This window comes from Oncorhynchus gorbuscha, linkage group LG19 (assembly GCF_021184085.1).
Source record: "Oncorhynchus gorbuscha isolate QuinsamMale2020 ecotype Even-year linkage group LG19, OgorEven_v1.0, whole genome shotgun sequence".
Taxonomy (NCBI): domain Eukaryota; kingdom Metazoa; phylum Chordata; class Actinopteri; order Salmoniformes; family Salmonidae; genus Oncorhynchus; species Oncorhynchus gorbuscha.
The window spans coordinates 15,672,755-15,692,403 of NC_060191.1; the positions used below are offsets into that span (position 1 = coordinate 15,672,755).

The 19,649-nt window shown below is 42.0% G+C and overlaps 2 protein-coding genes across 6 annotated transcripts; one reads left to right on the top strand and one right to left on the bottom strand.

Annotated features, from left to right (window-relative positions):
• Nucleotides 1–515: 515 nt before the first annotated feature.
• On the bottom strand, nt 516–12,777 carry LOC124006093 (DDB1- and CUL4-associated factor 13-like). Its single transcript, XM_046315865.1, has 11 exons — nt 11,996–12,777; nt 11,668–11,867; nt 11,366–11,473; nt 10,752–10,841; nt 10,329–10,484; nt 9,368–9,445; nt 8,204–8,286; nt 7,734–7,898; nt 7,428–7,563; nt 2,288–2,451; nt 516–1,511 (listed from the first exon to the last, which is right to left on the bottom strand). Exons 1-11 carry the CDS (start codon nt 12,063–12,065, stop codon nt 1,424–1,426), a joined length of 1,338 nt encoding a protein of 445 aa, XP_046171821.1. The 5' UTR covers nt 12,066–12,777; the 3' UTR covers nt 516–1,423.
• On the top strand, nt 12,471–19,510 carry LOC124006092 (zinc finger protein 384-like). Of its 5 annotated transcripts, none has more exons than XM_046315864.1 (11): nt 12,471–12,696; nt 13,433–13,497; nt 13,628–13,817; nt 14,485–14,598; nt 14,698–14,864; nt 15,051–15,145; nt 15,989–16,213; nt 16,801–16,968; nt 17,595–17,729; nt 17,861–18,019; nt 18,180–18,332. In XM_046315864.1, the coding sequence occupies exons 2-11, from the start codon at nt 13,438–13,440 to the stop codon at nt 18,193–18,195; spliced, it is 1,329 nt and encodes a 442-aa protein (XP_046171820.1). In that variant the 5' UTR covers nt 12,471–12,696; nt 13,433–13,437; the 3' UTR covers nt 18,196–18,332. The 5 variants fall into 5 exon arrangements, with proteins under 5 accessions (XP_046171820.1, XP_046171815.1, XP_046171816.1 ...); XM_046315859.1 differs by having other exon boundaries at nt 12,482–12,696; nt 17,651–17,729; nt 18,180–19,510; XM_046315860.1 differs by having other exon boundaries at nt 12,482–12,696; nt 15,069–15,145; nt 17,651–17,729; nt 18,180–19,510.
• Nucleotides 19,511–19,649: the final 139 nt, after the last annotated feature.

Below are 19,649 nucleotides of genomic sequence, written 5' to 3' on the forward strand. Positions count from 1 at the left end.
CCCATGATGTCAAACATTTTCCAAGCTGTTTATAAGTACAGTCAACTTAGTGTATGTAAACTTCTGACCCACTGGAATTGTGATACAGTGAATTATAAATGAAATAATCTGACTGTAAACAATTGGTTGGAAAAATTACAAGCACAAAGTAGATGTCCTAACCAACTTGAAAAAACTATAGTTTGAGAACAAGAAATTTGTGGAGTGGTTGAAAAACAAGTTTTAAATTACTCCAACCCAAGTGTATGTAGACTGCCGACTTCAACTGTAGGTATATCAATTACAATACAGACCTCCTTGGTTACTAGAACTCAGGCACATTAAAATAACCATTCAGAAATATATTACTAAAATATGCCAAACATAACACAAATTATGCTAATCTGAGCACCTTGGATATTAATTGTATACTTTTAAAAAATGTAATAAACAAGCGTTGAAAAGTATTGTCGCATCGATATGAGAATCAGTGTATTTTGCCTAACAAAAAACGGTACTCATTTCAGACCCAAAAATATCATACCACAGCTTTATTAGCAGTGTATCAATAAATACAAAAAGCACTGTCAATATAGTCAACCCGTAGCATCATGATATCTAAGGTTACTGAATCAGTAAACAATAGCTGAAGGTATGTGGTGGTGTAGGGAGGACAAACATTTTCAAGATAGTTTCTAAAATAAACGTTCTGGTGATATTTGACGCATGTTGTTCTTCTTGGTTTCTAGTGTATTCTTATTTCAATACAATATCATCCCCAAATTACTGTTCCAACAATAGCATTCATGAAATCTTCATCTGGGGGTACAAAGTTTTACCATGACAGTTGGGAGACTTATATTAGCAAACTTTGCAATATTGACCCATATTTCTCTTTTATAATCAAGCCTTGGAGAGGTGGAATGAATTCTTTCAAAGTTTTAGATAGGGTTGTGTTCAGGAGGGTGCAGTCTTTTGAACGTTGCAGATTAGATTGTCATGAATATAACTGAAAGGATCCACAACAGTGTGTGCAGGGTTGCAAAATTCTGGTATCTTTCCCAACTTGCCAGGTTTGTCAGAAATCCAGTTTGTAATATTCCTGGAATACAGGAGGCTGCTGGGGGGAGGATGGCTCACAATAATGGCCGGAACAGAGCAAATGGAATGACATCAAACACATGGAAACCATGTATTTGATCCCATTCTGCTCCAGTTATTACGAGCCCATCCTCCCCAATTAAGGTGCCACCAACCTCCTGTGTCCTGGAACCACGAGGGACCAAGCAGGAAATCCAAGTACGTGGAATTTCTGGAAAACGAGAGAAATTTGGGAAACATACCGACATTTTGCAAACTAGCTGTGTATGTCTAAACGTGGCCCAAGTGTTTGTAGAGGCAGAGTAGTCCTTCAGTCCTCCAACGCCACACGGTCACTGGTGTCCTATTTCACCACGGTGACCACATGTTTCTCTTTCTCCGTCACCACGGGCATGGAGCCAGGCTTGCTGTGCTTGCGTACGTTCCTCTCCCTGGGACACACAATGAGGCAGAAATGAACTCAAACATCAGGAACCAATTCATGAGAATATTCAGACACAGAGAGAGAACAGAGTACAGAGCAGAGTACACAAAGGAGTTAGTGCCAGACAGGTGGACTGATGTCATAAAATGTAGAATACACTAATAATGACATGTGAAAAATACACAGAGCATGTAGCTCCTAGGTACACATGGATGATATATTACAATAATGTGTTACTACGTTTCAGGACCAAAAATCAACACAGACTAATATTTGATGAATCATCAACTGGTCATGATGACACCATCACATCCCCTTAGAGACTTTAGTGTAAATGAGCAAAAAGCCCATGATGACCAAGCCATGAGGGACCATCCTGTCGCCCATTAGGGTAAGTGTGCCTTGGTAGGGCAGTCAGACCTATTCTGGTAGCCAACTACGGCCTCAACCACTACATGGACCTTCTGCCATAGTTGGACAGAGGCCAGGGTAGTTCTGAACCTACTGTGTTAACAGAGATTGACAGTTTCCTTTGTGGCGAGGCCACAGACCAGGTCAACCACCCGAAAACCTCCTCCCATCAACACAGACAAATAACATCCAAAACAACACTAACCTTCCCAAGAACTTCACCAAGAAGTCAATTCTACTGATATACATACTGTAATATATAGACTTCTGTGGTTAGACTGTTACAACCAAGAGTATTGAGGATATTTGCAGGTAGAGAACAGAAAGCCACTGGAGGGTAGACAGAGGCGTGGGTAAAGGAGGAGCCCATACTTCCTGCGGCGAGCCTCCTTCATGACACGCAGCTCCTTGCTCTGGCTGTAGATGGACTTGGGCAGGTGGCGGTGGCGCGAGATGCGGCGGATCTGAGGGTGGTGCTGGAACTTCTCCTTCAGCTTCTGGCTGTAGTTCACAGCTGCCTTCTCCCTAGGAGCCAGCTAGACCACGGGGGGCAACAGAGAAAAATAAATAGTAGGTAAGAAGGAGAGAGAAAGAAAGAGAAAGGGAGAGAAAATAAAAAACAAAGAGATTTCAATCTACTACTGAGGTCTACTTGGGAGCCTCATTTATCAGTATACACTAATTGCCCGTCCATAATGACAACATTTTCATGGGAAAACTGAAATCTAAATCAAATTGTTTAACTGTTTGACTGTCCACTTGGATGTTGAACTATGGTGAAAAGCAGTTTTGAAAATGTTAATCTTTGGATACAGTTATCTTTAACATCTACTACTGCTCGCTCATCTTTGTGACTTGGATATTATGACTGAATGATAGGCCCCAATATTCACTATCATCTACAGTATAGGGCTGTCCCCGACCAAAAACCTTGGATCACTGAATGTCGTCTCTTCTTTCGACCATCGATTGGACGAAATGTATAAATGTGTAATTTTCCATACATAGACACACCCTATGCGTTTCAATAAAATAAACTATATATGTATTGAGCTTGTCTGATGCTTTAAGGTCACTGTTTGATTAAATAAGATTTAAAAAATACTCAAGAGGGAGCAAGAGATCAAGATAACCAGAAGGGGAAAAAAACCTGCCCCGACTATCTTCCTCCCGTTCCTACTGGCTTTCGCAGATTCTGCAGTTACTCTCCTGAAGTTGCCGGTAATAGGCTATATGAGAAGTCGGAAAACTTTCATGTGGAATGGCAATTTATCTTACCATTTCTACAGATCTGATCTGCGATCCAGTTATGGTTCTCATATGCACATTTTTGTGCAACAATTTCATTTATAATAACGTCTTCGTATCTCAAAATCATTGTCATTTAGTTTATCAAAATGTAATCCAAATTTAAATTAACATTTTAAACCTAAAACGTAACTTATATTGCCAACTATGTAAAAAATATCCTATAAAGCCACAACGGATAAGAAGTAATCAGGTAGGCCTATTTTATGACATTTCCACTAGATCAGGGTATGACATTTTTTGGCTATGGAAAGGGAGAGAGCTCGAAAGATTTTTCAAATACATTTAGGAATTATTGTCATTCTCAATGGATGTAAAAACAGACTTAGTTTGCTTGCTGTTTGAGGTGAAGAAAAGATGACAGAGAAGCTCCACAGCTTGCGGTGGTGCATTAAGCCAATCAGAAATACTATTAGATCCCCAAATGGGCACATTTATATGCCTACATTTGCGAGCAGGCCAGGTAGCCTATAGGCCAACTTCAATGCGTAAAATCAGTTGCGTGTACGGTATATTTACTACTGCTCAACTAAAAACAATACTGGTCGACTAACAGCCTAACGAGCAACCTATCGACCAGTCCTAGCACAGTAAGTAGTACATAAACAACCTTCACATTCCAATCTGAATGAATGGTCCGAGAGCAGGCTATAGACAGCCGTCCAACACACCCTTCACTCTCCATCTCCCTTCCTCTCCCTCATAACAAATCTTGAGCGTCTCTCATTCTCTCCGGACGTAGTTTCCGAGGATCTCTAATTGGCCACTCTTCCAAGGCCTTTATTCTCATTTTAATTCATTCAATTTGAAGGGAGATTAGCTAATAGCTGCTGCTGATGTTGAGGTACACTGCTTCCCTTAGACCAGGCCAACAACCTGTTAAATGTTATTTATGAAAACCTTAACATTTACAGTGAAAAAGGAGCAGAGCAACACTGACTCTGCAGAGTTTTCTATGGCCTCAACGCTCTTTCAATAGAAAATGAGTAGCAGGCTTAAGGTGTTATGTAGCTGTATGAGCCGTGTTTCCAGAGATAGTGAGCTCCAAATGTATTGTATTGACAGTGACAAATGTGTTGGTTTTGGCTCTGTACTCCAGCACTTTGGTTTTGAAATGATACAATGACTGAGGTTAAAGTGCAGACAGTCAGCTTTAATTTGAGGGTATTTTCATCCATATCAGGTGAACCGTTTAGAAATTCCCACACCCATTTAGGGGACCAAAAGTATTGGGGCAAATTCACTTATGTGTATTAAAGTAGTTAAGTTTAGTATTTGGTCCCATATTCGTAGCACGCAATGATTACATTAAACCTGTGACTACAACATTTTTGGATGCATTTACTGTGTGTTTTGGTCATTGGTAGCTGTGTGTTTTGGTCATTGGTAGCTGTGTGTTTTGGTCATTGGTAGCTGTGTGTTTTGGTCATGGTAGCTGTGTGTTTTGGTCATGGTAGCTGTGTGTTTTGGTCATGGTAGCTGTGTGTTTTGGTCATGGTAGCTGTGTGTTTTGGTCATGGTAGCTGTGTGTTTTGGTCATGGTAGCTGTGTGTTTTGGTCATGGTAGCTGTATGTTTTGGTTATGGTAGCTGTGTGTTTTGGTCATGGTATCTGTGTGTTTTGGTCATGGTAGCTGTATGTTTTGGTCATGGTAGCTGTATGTTTTGGTCATGGTAGCTGTATGTTTTGGTTATGGTAGCTGTGTGTTTTGGTCATGGTAGCTGTGTGTTTTGGTCATGGTAGCTGTGTGTTTTGGTCATGGTAGCTGTGTGTTTTGGTCATGGTAGCTGTGTGTTTTGGTCATGGTAGCTGTGTGTTTTGGTCATGGTAGCTGTGTGTTTTGGTCATGGTAGCTGTGTGTTTTGGTCATTGGTATCATCCACATTAACGTAGAAGTATTTAGAAACATTTTATTCTTATTTACAATAAAAAAGTGACTCCAATATGATATAATACCTTATTTACCATTCATTTCTATGGGGCACAAAATGATCTGAAACCACCTAAACAAACAGCAAAAGCATTCAACAAATGTGTATATTCACAAGCTTGATGTAAACATTGTGTGCTAGGAATATGGGAACAATTACTCAACTCTTCACTACTTAAATACACATAAGTGAATTTGTACCAATACTTTGTCTTCGTAAAATGGGGGGACTGTACAAAAAGTGCTGTCATTTCTAAACGGTTCACCTGATATTGAGTGAAAAGTGCTGTCATTTCTAAACGGTTCACCTGATATGGAGTGAAAAGTGCTGTCATTTCTAAACGGTTCACCTGATATGGAGTTAAAAGTGCTGTCATCTCTAAACGGTTCCCCTGATATGGAGTGAAAAGTGCTGTCATCTCTAAACGGTTCCCCTGATATGGAGTGAAAAGTGCTGTCATCTCTAAACGGTTCCCCTGATATGGAGTGAAAAGTGCTGTCATTTCTAAACGGTTCCCCTGATATGGAGTGAAAAGTGCTGTCATCTCTAAACGGTTCCCCTGATATGGAGTGAAAAGTGCTGTCATCTCTAAACGGTTCCCCTGATATGGAGTGAAAAGTGCTGTCATCTCTAAACGGTTCCCCTGATATGGAGTGAAAAGTGCTGTCATCTCTAAACGGTTCCCCTGATATGGAGTGAAAAGTGCTGTCATCTCTAAACGGTTCCCCTGATATGGAGTGAAAAGTGCTGTCATCTCTAAACGGTTCCCCTGATATGGAGTGAAAAGTGCTGTCATCTCTAAACGGTTCCCCTGATATGGAGTGTAAACTGCTGGCGTACAAAGCCAAAACAAAGAATGTGTCACTGCCCAATACTTTGTGCTTGCTGTATGTATAGGCTATATATAGCCATACTTCTCATGACTGTCATGAGAATATGTGATACATACAATAATTGGTGTGATTTCAAAAGGTGAATTTCCAATATGTCAAAGGTCAATGTTACTCCAAGTAACATGAAAAATAGGATCACGGGACAAAAAAGAATGACACAGTCACAGTGAGGTCAAAGGTAATCTCATAAAAAGGCACCAAAAGCCAAAAACCAGAGACACTGCAGTTGCAACAAACAGGCTGAAGACTTCCACTCTTCCTGAGATCTGACAGACAGCCTTGATTCAGCATTTCTTTTTAATTAAAGAACCTTCCAGTCCAATTTGATTGTTAATGCTTCATTATTTCCAGAGTGGCCGCTCTCTTTAAGTGATTGGGCCTATTCAAACTGCTGATAGCAGCTGGGCTCGTCTGATCTGTTTAAGTGCAAAGCTACAGAATAAATCACCTCTTATACACTGACAGTAAAACAAGTGCCAATATGTTCCCAATTCTCCAGTGTTAAGCTGCATTAAGGGAATAAGGAAGAGTGAAGTAGAAGGGGGATGGACATTGGAGATGGCACCAAAAAGCGTCCATTCATCTCCCTTGCAATTCATCCTTGTAGGCTAAATGCTGGTTTTGGCATCAGATGAAAGGAGTAAGGCTAGATGGTGTAAGAATGTTTAAGATACGCAAAACAGAACCTTATATTTCAGGTAATGTGTAAATAATGTCTTGAACATACAGAGAGTTAAGAGGTTGAAGAAAACATAACAGTAATGCCAAAGTGGGCAAAAAGTACATCCAATATTTGGGCTGGGCGATGCTAACGTTAGCCTGCTGTAACACCTCTAAGTAATTCAAGTCACTATTTCCCCAAAAATACATTTTAGTGAACTATCCCTTTAAATCCACCCTATAGTGCCACATTGCCCACACTGACTGACTGGTCAGACTTTGTCTATTGGTAATCAAGAGTTCCAAATAGCTCCAGTCTGTCACTAACCCTGCTCTGCTGTCCCTATTGATCCATTGTACTTATTGAAAGTGATTCTGTTCCAAGTCAGTCAGCATCCATCAGAGCCCTTGGCAGTGCCACTGCTGTCGGCACCCCGGCCTCTCTCTCTCTCTCTCTCTTACCATGCAGAGCGTACCACGGTGGGCATCAGGCCATGGCAGGTTGAGGAATCCAGCAAACTCGCAAAACGGAAGGCCAAAATCAGAGCTCCAACAAATGCATCAGAATATTAGCATATGGGCCTATCAGTTATTGGTAAGAACAAAAATGTATCTGGGATCCATCTTTCTTTCATGACATTACTTTTGATACCCGACACCTGCAAGTTACACGGCGTGCGTACACTACTTCTAAAGGAGAGGAAGAGGACTGTGTCTCACCAATCCCAACTTCTCAGCAGCATTGGCCTTCCACAGTCTGATGTTCATCTCATCTGAAGCACTCAGGATGTACTTGTTGTCTGACGACCACTTTATGGAGATGACGTGCTGCATGCGCTTGGTGTGGTACACCTCCCTGTGAAGTCACACACACAACCACACACACTGAACACAATGTTGCTGTACAAAAATAAATACATTAAAGCTGATGATAAACACACACGGAGACGTAGGATTCAGAACAACAACCCTGGATTAGCCAGCAATCTGCTGGAACCCAGTGTCTGAACCCCTGGCACCACTAACCTGCTGTGGCCACTGTCTTTGGGGAAGATGCGGATGGTCTTGTCAAAGCTGGCTGAGACAAACTCCTTACCAGTTGGAGAGTAGTCTACATCCAGCACGGCTGAGACATGGTCCATGTGTACGGTGAAAGGCTTGTCCAGGTACCTCATATCATATGTATACAGACTGAAGGGGGAGGAAACGCATGCAGTTGGTTAATAAATACAAAGATGAGATGTTAACACACACCACCGTGCTTCTCTCATTTGTGGTGCAAGGACAGTAAATACAAACACTCGTGAGACATGCTGTTATTGTAAAATAAGTGGAAATGTACATTAGAAATAATAATTCTATGACTCCCCAAACAATTGCATGAACAAAATCATTATTAGCATTGGAAATACAAACTTCTCTCCAGGAATGAATGAGGCCTATGTGATGTAGGGAACATATTGTAAACTCAACACATGTTGAATTGCATCACTCACTTGTAATCTTCATTAGAGCAGGTAAAGTTATAAGCTTCCATGGGATTCCAGCACAAAGTGTTGCTCCTCATATTCATGATTACCTATATAGGAAATCACACATTCATACTTCAATACACTAACCACTAGACACATTCAGTAATGAGAGGACAGTATGGAATGGGAAATTAGTTTAGTAAAGGGCAAAGTCATGGGCAGTAGGGCTGGATGATATGGGCAAAAAAATCTAATGGCAATTTTTCTACCAAATATTGAGATTGCAATTTTACATCAAAACACTTGGTTTTCCTGTAGAATCATAGAAATAGAATGATCATTCAAATGTTATGGTTGGAATAGTGGCTACTTGGAATGCAGTTTTGTTTGGCATGACAACGAAGAAAGGGAGGAGATGGTTGTGACAGAGTAAGAACCAAAGTGTTGGTCAGCGTTTCCCATGTTTCCCATGGCCAGCAGCCTACCATCCTGCATCCCACTGCTGCCTTGCCACTGACCCGACTCCCTGTGGTCACTAAAGATTCCATGGCACTTATCGTAAGAGTAGGGGTGTTAACCCCGGTGTCCTGAATTCCTAATCTGGCTACCTAAATGGCTCCTTCCTCTCCCCTGTAACTATTCCCCAGGTCATTGCTGTAAATGAGAATGTGTTCGGGCAACTTACCTGGTTAAATCAATTAAATGGAACCCTAATTAGATGAGAGCAAGTTACACAAACGAATAGAAAAATAAAGAAAATGTGAATTTATATTAAGAAGCAAAGTGGAAAGCTGTGTCGTTCTTGTTATAAAGAAATCTGTTGACTGCATGCTGTTTGATCAATGCATGCAGTGAATATGGAGCACGAGGAACTGCCTGCTTGAGTGACAGGGGCCAGGGCTTTGTGTGTGGGATTGGGAAGTGGCCAAAAGAGGAGAGAAAGCGAACTCTGTCAACTAGAATAATATATCAAAAGTTTTAAAAAACGGGTGTTAGACAGATGGCTAAGTAGCATTTCAAAATATTGCAGCCTCTTGCGATATGGATATTGTGCATGTCAATTTCGATTAAAATTGGATTACTTGTGCAGTTCTAATGGGTAGCATCCCAAACAGCACACTACGAGCCCTCGTCAAATGGTAGTGTACTAAATAGGGTGTCATTTGGGATGTAAACGTAGAAATGTACCTTTTTAAGAGGTGTCGCTTCCCTCATGTCATACAGCACAATACTTCTGTCAGAGGCACAACTTGCTAGAAGTTCAGTCTGAGGAGAAAATCAGGAAGGTCAACAAAACATTTTTCTAAAAGTGATACAATTCTGTGTTTTATACAACCTTTGACCAACATAGTCCTGATATGGCTATAGCCTCCATTATTCTGGTATATGGAGGCTATACCCAAAGATATCTATAACTAACAAAAGATAGTTCATCTGTGTCATTTGTGTCATTTACAGTTCATCTGTGTCATTTACGTCATTTACAGTTCATCTGTGTCATTTACAGTTTGAACAGACAAAGCATAGTGGGCAAAACAAGCAAGGAGGTAGGCAAAGCCAAGCACGAGCTAGCAAGATCCTATTGGCGTGTTGTAGCATGTATTTGCATATTTCCGTTAGGTAACGCCTCCTCTGTGAGGTGTGTGTGCGCACAAACTCAATTCGACCTTGCACTCCTTCTAAACAACGCATTTTTTCCCCCAGTTTGGTAAAGCGTCAAGTCTATAAATATTAGTACACTGTGTTCGTAACAGATTCTAGTTTTGGGAACAGAAAAATGTATTGTTTCAACAATGAGAATTTGCAGAATGTCAGCCCAGTTTCCCCTAGTCCCATACTCTCCCAACACCCGCGACTGGACTTCCTCTCACTACTATACATTTTGGTGGTCAGAAAACATTCTAAACGGATACTTCAGCTTTATAGCATCTGTGACGTGTCTGGGTTTCACCTTCTGTCTGTGCTATAGCAATGTCAGGGTCCGTATTCACCAAGAGTCTCAGAGAGCAGAAGTGCTAATCTAGGACCAGCTTTGCCTTTCAGATTATAATTAACAAGATTATATGGACATGGAGGACCTGAATCTAGATCAGCAATCATACTCTGAGACACTTTCTGCTACAATCCACACAGGGAAAGAGTTGATTACCTCTACAGGGTTGAAGCGGACGCAGCTGAAACTGTCCACACCCCAGGAGAAGGAGCGAATGGGGCTGCTGCGTTGCTCATCCCAGATATCCACCTGCTGGCCACACGTCACAAACACACCCCCTTTCTGGTGGTGGTCGATGCTGGTGAACACAGACTGGAAGGAACAGACATCCTCAATCATCATCAAAGACTTGGGGGAATACATTACAACAACCATCATCATCACCCTGACTGTAGGGAATATCTCCAAACCCATAATTCTTATCATCATGGGCTTAAAGCCACAATCTTTAATGATTGGTCCACTCAATGGTATGCACATTTTACAGTGTTACAGTGTCAGATAGGTTTGGTCAGAGATACACTCTCAGGGATATTAACTGAGCAGAATAATGACAGACAGACAACTCCTCCTCCATACCTTTCCAAGAATAGTATTGAGAGGTTCCTCTTCCTCTCCGTAGCCGGGAGTCTCCATCTTCCACTGTTTTATAGTCTTGTCATCACCAACCTGTTACTCAGAAACACAAGCATGTTTACTTTCACAGAAGTTTGAGGTTGATTCATAATAAAGTTGTGTCACAAGACTGCAATTCAGCAGAGGGCAACCATTCTGTGAGATAAACCCAGGGGTGAATTAATTTAGTCTTTTGTAAAAACATTTTGCAATGTAAATCGTTTACTCCACATGGAAAACATTTTGCAACAAAAACAAGAGTTTCTATTAGAGCAATTTAGATAGGTCCCTCCCAGTTTCATTCTGTTTACTTCCGTTTGGTCCCTCCCCGTTTCATTCTGTTTACTTCCGTTTGGTCCCTCGAGTAAACGGTAAACAGTTTCCGTTGCAACAGACCAAACATTTTGCAACGGAATCCAAGTAATTAATATACCCCTGGTCTGGTTAGTATACACTAGACAGGAAACGGAAGCAAATGGGCCAGAATGGGGAGGTTCTATGTGAACTTATCCATTGCACAACATTAAATTAGTGTGCCCTAGTGAATACAACCCTGGATAGTGGAACAGATACTGTACCGTAAAGAAGGAGGTGCCACAGAAGCGGACGACCATCCCCCTGACAAAGCCTTCATGGGCCTGGAGTGTACGAACACACTCGCGTTTGGTTAGATTCCACACCTTCAGCTGAGAAACAAATCAGTTAGTCTTACAGTATAAACAGGTCATTTAGATGCACTATGTCAATGCAGACTTATCATTATATATGTTTGATCATTCCAAAGTTAGACATGTAGCCTATAATTCTTGGATTTGCAATCAACTCATATTTAACCAGGCCATTGCTAACTCAAAGTACAGTTAGTTAGTTAGTTAACTACCTCTCCATCGCAGGAGCCGGACAGCATTGTGGAGAGGCTCTTGGGGTGCTTGGCCATGCAGTTCACCCCATCCCTGTGGCCGTCCAGAGAAGCCAGGAACGGCTTGGCGAACACGCGCTCCAGCTTGGTGGCATTCAGGGCACGGGTGTATTCTCTTGGCACCTCGAACGGATGGAGGGACGGGTCGTAATTTCTTGGTACTGTAGGTTACATACACTGTTAGAATAAGTTTTTTTGACAGTGCCGATTGAACTAGCTATAGCTCTATACAGTGGATTAAACTGTGTGTTAGCTAATATGCACTAGCTGGCTAACTATCTGTACTTACCACGCTGGATATCCAACTTCGTCTCACGGACATAGTCGTCCGGATTCCGGGAGAGGACTTTAACTTTCATCGTGTGAATGTGTATAAAGCTCTATACTTCTTCCACCAAAAATGTAACACAGTACAATGTTTCGTACGGCCATGTGTTTACGTGTGACCTCACCTACCGGATGTTGAGGGCAATATCCGCCCTTATTTGACGGAAGTGTGTTTGTTGATTACGCTTACAGCGACCAGACAGAACATTACCAAAGATCTTTGGTGACACCATGTGGACTGATTGTCACTGTACTTTGGGCTTCAGAGATCTTACTAAATTAGACTTATTGTGGGACATTACACATTTTTATGTTTATTACATTGCAGTAAAATACGCAGAAGGAGAAATTGCATTGATTTGCGTTTTATATATTTAATAGCAAAGCGATAGTACCAATTTGAAGCTTCAAAAATTAGACCTCATTCGACGGAAATGACATCAGCACACACTCAGGGAGCTTTGTTTCTTCACAGAGTTTAACTCTACCTTCTTCGAAGGAAGTGCAGCGCAGACAAGCGACTCCACAAGGAAGAAAAAAAATAGAAAAAAAGGAGAGAAAACAAACTCGTTGAATTTGTAAAATCTGAAAGATTTGAACATAGTTTCTGAACTGTACCAGGCTACGGGAATTCCGGGAAGGGAGAAAGCGCTGTTAGCGCGGGTAAATGCTGTTATGTGTCTTCTTGACCATAGTACTTCTCTTTCAATTTGAGCGACTTGTACCCGACGAGTCTCTTCTCTGTCTGGACAGCCGGAAGTCTGTGCGAGATAGTTTTTTTCTCTCTCACCTTCAGTTTTTTTTAATCCTCGATTTTTTTGCTTTCCTGTTTTTACAGGCGTCGAAGACGCGAGAGTCCAATAACATTCCTCTCGTGGTTTTATTAGAACGCCTAGCGTTTACAGTTAGCACTTGCAGCTCAGAAAAATGCTAACAAGTAACGTTAGCAACCTAGACATCGTATTTGTGTTCGAATTATTGCTTAGCTACATTGTATCACCACCAATCACCAAATGAATTACTTTGATGGGGAAAACCCATGTAATAGCGAGCTAGCACGGTCCTCCTTCCTATGCAACCACAACATTGCACATTTATAGTAGGAAGCTAAATTACCTAGCTAGCCTTTAACAAGTCATATCATTGTGTAACCCGAGGGGCATAATTATTGTAATGTGTCCAAATATTTCAGCTATCTAACCAAATAAAGTACCAACATAGTTACCATTTATTGTTTCATTAGCTAGCTAATGTATGTGAAGTGACATTTAAATTATTTAAGATTGTCGCCCAAAGGTGCCAGTCGGACGTACAACAATGTAGCCAATTTTATTTCAATTGATGAGTGATTAGCTGTTTGGCCTAGTGGTGATATGGCGGTGTTACTCTTCCATTGCAGAAATTATGGAGGATTCCCATTTTAACTCTCAGTACTTCTGGTCCCCTGTGCCTGTACAAGGACAGGTATGTTTAGTGAGACATTTCCGTTTAAAATGTTAAAGTATATTGCAAGTGACACCTTTGGATTGTAGCAAATACTCTTTTTTTTGTAGTTTGGAATTTTGTAACAAGGATTTCTCACTTTCTCTGTCAGATTGAGAATGCCATGTTCCTGAAGCAACTGAAGGACCAGGAGAAGAACACTTCGTTCCCCTCCTCTCATTACCAGACAACCATGCTCACCGTCCCCAAGCAGGAGGGAGGGGGGCAGGGCCAAGGGGGTCACCTTCACACCCAGAACATCACTGTGGTGCCCGTAGCTTCCACTGGTATCATGACAGCAGGTGTGTGTGTCAATTGTTATTGTTAGTGTACTATTTATCACACTTTTGCATTGTCTTTTTGATAGAGGAATTTTTAATTCCCTTATGTTTTATTGCCAAAACCAATTAAATTCGCACTCATTTCTAATTCATGATAAGTTGTAAGTTTATCATTTGCATGAATTAGCAAGAGACCAGTCTTAAAAAACAAGTTCAGCATTTATTCTTGATGAGTACTGACCCAAAATACAAAGAACATTACATTTTAAAGAAAGAAGACATAAAATGACATCATCAGTTTCACACCCTCTCCCAGCCTTACAATGGCGTAGTATTCGGTCCTGGAGATAGTTTCACTCCCCATATAAACTACATTCCAACCTGTCTAAAGGATAAATTATCTCCCCTAATGGAATCCAACCAAAACATTCTTATCTGTTTGAAAATCTATCTTATCCCTCCTTCCTCAACTTTCCCAGGAGACACAGACACAATTAATTTCTGCTTACATTTTTAGTAACAGTACAATTAAAAACCCATACTTTTCAAATCATAACATAATAGTATTAGCATGAATGGTTCTAATCATTAAAGTATACATAATTGATCATCTAAACTATATTTTCCTCTATCACTTTTTCCATCAATGTCTGTTTTGTATCTTATTTAAATGTTCCCCTCTCTGCAGCGGGTCTGGTCATCACTACCCCTCAAGGTACACAGCTGGTCTCTCCTGCATCCTCCTCTCAGTCCTTTGTCTCTGGACATCCCACCATGATCGTCTCTACACTGCACACTCCAGGTAACACACACGATTGTCTCCACCCTCCTTTATCCTAACACTGAAAAATACACACTTCACTCACGTATTGTCAAGCTCTGACACACATTTTTCACTTAGACAAGAAACAGGAAGGTGGAACCCCCCAGGTGATCGTCATGCCGACACCTTTGAAGCGAGGAAGGAAGAAGAAGTCAACACTAGGGAGGGGGGTGCTTGCCGGTGGCCACACCCTCTCTGCCGGAAATGAGGCGTTGATTCTGGCTCACTTGGCGTCAGGGGGGCAGGTGAGACAGTTAACATAGTAACTCCATAGTAACCAAAATCAAACCTATTCCCTCTAAAACAATTCCAGACTAAGCTCATGCTATTGATTTTCAGACTAAGCAACACAAAAAAAGCTAATGTAGTCTTACAACAGTGTGCCTTTTTAATATGATGGATGTGATTCTAATGTTTGTGACATTTGATAGGTGGTTATGTCTTCGCAGCATTATACAACTGACCCGTACGACCTCGCCAACGAAGACGAGAACCATGGCGGGAAAGACTGCAACAAGACCTACAGGTATGGACCTATGGCATCACAGAAGGGCCAAAAAACACCTGCTGTGCTGTGCATCCCCATAGGAATGTGAAGCTGTTGGAATGCTTGCACACCCATATGTCTGTATGTTGTAGATGATAGTCAGGACAGAGAGGTTAGACACAGGCTGTGGATGAACACTAGGTGCTGCTGGGCACGGGCATTTCTCTTTCTCTCTCACACACAAACCACAGAACGACTCCACTGCATGCCGTGGCAGCACACACACCTGCTTAAGTATTTCACTATGTGTATGTACCTGCTCTCTGGAACACACTGTGTTTCCTCTGCAGCATGGACACACGTTCTCTGCCTCCCTCATGCATCCGCCCCACACACACATCCCTGCACACATTGGACACACACTCCTTTGCCTACTTCTGTCCTCCTTTTTTTTCTCTTTTTCTCTCCTTCATAAATGTTTCCCTACTTTTCAAGCAATCTGTTTGTCTGTCTATTTCTTGCTTCAGCAGAATCTGCTCTTTTTCTTGCAGTTTTCACTGATTTCACCCTCTTTCTCTCTTCCCTCTTCTGTCTGCTTTGTTCATATCCCTCATTCATTTAATTTGCTCCTTTTTTTTGCTTTCTATCCCATTGTATTTTTTATTTTCCTCTCTTCCTTTGTTTTCCCCACTTGCTGTCTCATGCTTCTCCCTTCTTCCACTCTCTTCCTCCCCCTTGCCCATCTCTCATGTCCATGTCTCTTTGTCCTTGCTTTTTGTATTTTCATCTCTCTGTTTCTCACCTGCTCATGCCCTCATTTCCTTCATGTCTTCCCTTTCTCCCACTCGTCCTCCCTCCCTGGTCTGTCTCTCTATCCTGTAGGTGCCGGATGTGTGCTGTGACCTTCTTCAGTAAGTCAGACATGCAGATCCACTCCAAGTCTCACACAGAGGCCAAGCCCCACAAGTGTCCCCACTGCTCCAAGTCATTCGCCAACTCCAGCTACCTGGCCCAGCACATCCGCATCCACAACGGGGCCAAGCCCTACACCTGCTCCTACTGCCAGAAGTCCTTTAGACAGCTCAGTCACTTACAGCAGCACACACGGTACTGCTCACAGCAGCTCCACCTGACCAGCTCTACCCTACAGGCTTTACCTAGCCTGCCCCTCTCCCCTCCCCTCTATTGGCTGCTTGCACTGTGCGGGTGGATGTCTGTTAAAAGGAAAGACGCACGCCGTGTGTGTGCGTGCGCACGATTGTATGTCGTCTCTACTTCGAGTCCCTCTGTCTCTTGTCTGTCTGTCTGGTATCCTTACCTCTACACTGCTGCTTCTCTATTGCGTATACATACATACATACATACATACATACATACATACATACATACATACATACATACATACATACATACATACATACATACATACATACATACATACATACATACATACATACATACATACATACATACATACATACATACATACATACATACATACATACATGATCAGTTTGAAAATAATTTGAGTCAGAGTGGAATACTGTTACGTTTTAGAGAAATGTAATTTTTTAGAAGTCAGTCACTGAGTAATAGAGGGAGTTTAAGTGTGAGTTCTCTATCAATCAAGGTTTAAAGAAAAGCAACACTGTTCTCCCCTCCTCCCTCTCTCTATCTTCTCTTCTTTCTTCCAGAAACCACACTGAGTCCAAGCCTCACAAGTGTCCCCACTGCTCCAAGTCATTTGCCAACTCCAGCTATCTGGCCCAGCACATCCGCATCCACACAGGTGTGAAACCGTACACCTGCTCTTTCTGTCAGAAGTCCTTCAGACAGCTCAGTCATCTACAGCAGCACAACAGGTGAGGGTGATGTACTACTTATCTGCCCCTTTCTCTGCCTTTCATTAGTATTTTTTCTATGGGGGCATTGCAATATACATTTTTTCTCTGTGGGGGGAACTCTCTATAGACTTTTTCTCTGTGGGGGGACTCTCAATAGACCTTTTCTCTGTGGGTGGGGGGAGACTCTCAATAGACTTTTTCTCTGTGGGTGGGGTGGAGACTCTCAATAGACTTTTTCTCTGTGGGTGGGGGGAGACTCAATAGACTTTTTCTCTGTGGGTGGGGGGGAGACTCTCAATAGACTTTTTCTCTGTGGGTGGGGGAGACTCTCAATAGACTTTTTCTCTGTGGGTGGGGGGGGAGACTCTCAATAGACTTTTTCTCTGTGGGTGGGGGGAGACTCTCAATAGACTTTTTCTCTGTGGGTGGGGGGGAGACTCTCAATAGACTTTTTCTCTGTGGGTGGGGGAGACTCTCAATAGACTTTTTCTCTGTGGGTGGGGGGAGACTCTCAATAGACTTTTTCTCTGTGGGTGGGGGGGGGGGACTCTCAATAGACTTTCCATCTCTATCTGGGGACATCTCAATAGTCTACAGTGTTTTCCTCTCTTCATCTCCCTCATCTGTAATGGTGTGGATCACAGGATAGCTGAAAGGAGAATATGGAGGGCCCGTTTACATTTCTCCCATGCTTCTGTAGGATCCACACAGGAGACAGGCCTTATAAGTGTGTTCATACGGGCTGTGAGAAATCCTTCACACAACTCTCCAACCTACAGGTGACTACTGTCCCTTTTTTCTTTGGTTTTTATTCCCAGTGGTGAAAGCTTAGTAATACTAACCCTTAGTAGTTACAGTCTTACAAATACCCATTTGAAGATGTGTCCTGAATGGTCCTGTTCTGTTCCAGTCTCACAGACGGCAGCACAACAAGGACAAACCCTTCAAGTGCACCAACTGTAACCGTGGTTACATGGACGCAGCCAGTCTGGAAGTCCACCTGTCCACTCACACGGTCAAACATGCCAAGCTCTACTCCTGTGGCCTCTGCAACCGCACATACACCTCTGTAAGAGAAACACCACTGTTAAGGCACCCAGCATGTAGTAGTCGCAGACCTTTAACTTTCAACAGACATTTTCACAGGCCTCAGTGTGCATGTCTGTGCATAGTGTGTGTTGGTGCACACTTGTCAACTCTCGCTCTAACCCTCTTTATTCTATTCTCAGGAGACGTACCTGGTGAAACACATGCAGAAACACAACTCAGACCCGCTCACTGCAGCGGCGGTGGCTGCTGCACAGCACTCTCAGCAGAACCAACAGAACCAGAGCCATACCCAGAACCAGGGAGGTTCTCATAGCCAAGGCCGAGGAGAGGGCACTGATAGTGGGGTAGACCGAGCCGGAGGACAAGGTGGAGATCATGGACAAGGACAAAACCAGGGTAGCTACTCTCAGGCAGAGACGGCATCATGCCCCTTTGACCTGCACCAGTATAAGACAGTCGCTGCAGGGGACATCCAGTTCAAATCAGTCAGTGTGGCGGACCTAGTGACCCACAAGGACCTCTGTCTCACCGTGGCTACCTCCACCATTCAGGTGGAGCACCTAAACTCATAGGGGTGGGAGGGAGGAGTGCTAGAGACTGAGAGAAACTGGAGGAGCCCTATGGACAGACTGGATAAAAGCAATACAGAGGGGATATAAGAAGATGTGCCTGAAAGAAAGGTGGTTAATGGAAGAGGAATAAGAGATGTTCGAACAGAGATGGACTTTTTGTACTTTTTTGTACTGGTTTCTCACTTTTATTTCATTTAGCCAATGTTGAGTTTGTGTGTTTTTGTACTCTTTTATAATGAATGGCTAGTGTATACTGTTTGTAAAGGAGTGTTTCTCTGTCCATCATTGCAATGGTGTGGAAGAGAGACAAAAAATGACTGAAGGAGAACAATGAGTGAAGAGATGTTTTCTCTTATTTTCTTTTATCCTTCTACTCCATACGAACACAACTTTGATTGTGGTCACGTCCGTGAAGTGTATAACTGAAACTAACAGAATTGTTAAGGTACATTTTTCTACTTTCCCACAGATACTATCAGGTATTGATTACATCATCATTGTCATGGTTACTGTAATCTCTTGTAAAATGTGCTCACAAATCTTTTTCACAGGAAAAAAAAGGGAAGTAGGCGCTGTAAAAAAAAAGGCCTGTAAAAGTATATATTGATATACATACCAGTGTATATGTGCGTGTTAAAAATAAATGTATAATCTATACTATATAACACTTTGATATTTAGCCTCAGTCCAGAAGCCAATCATAGAGCCCTGTTTACCTCACCTGACCCTGTAAGAACTGGGAAGTGAATGTGATCAGCTGGTACTTGTTCTATGTATTTCTTGTCACATTTATTTTGTGTCCTAAGAATATCATTGTTTTCCAAATATATTCTGACTATACTTCCACCACTGTTATACTAAAGTGTATGAGCCTTTACAAACAGACTGATACGTATGAAAAGTGTTTTCCCTTATCAAACAATAAAAACCTCACTGAAATCCAACAATTTGCCTTCCTGTAACACATTGTGCACTTGCAGTAATGATAAAGATTCACTTTGAAGATCGCCTATGATTGAAAGGGTGAGATGCTGCTGTTTAATTTATTGTAACCACAGAGCTTTAGTTTGAATGTCA

Bases quoted from the DNA above. Each gene is read 5' to 3' on its own strand.
- LOC124006093 (XM_046315865.1), bottom strand. From the start codon at position 12,065: ATGAAAGTTAAAGTCCTCTCCCGGAATCCGGACGACTATGTCCGTGAG. The intron at 11,474-11,667 runs GTAGTTAACTAA...TTTGTTTCTCAG, and splicing joins CCGGCTCCTGCGATGGAGAG to CTGAAGGTGTGGAATCTAAC. The intron at 10,842-11,365 runs GTACAGTATCTG...TCTGAGTAACAG, and splicing joins GTGGCACCTCCTTCTTTACG to GTTGGTGATGACAAGACTAT.
- LOC124006092 (XM_046315859.1), top strand. From the start codon at position 13,438: ATGGAGGATTCCCATTTTAACTCTCAGTACTTCTGGTCCCCTGTGCCT. The intron at 14,599-14,697 runs GTAACACACACG...TTTTTCACTTAG, and splicing joins CTCTACACTGCACACTCCAG to ACAAGAAACAGGAAGGTGGA. The intron at 18,020-18,179 runs GTAAGAGAAACA...TTCTATTCTCAG, and splicing joins GCAACCGCACATACACCTCT to GAGACGTACCTGGTGAAACA.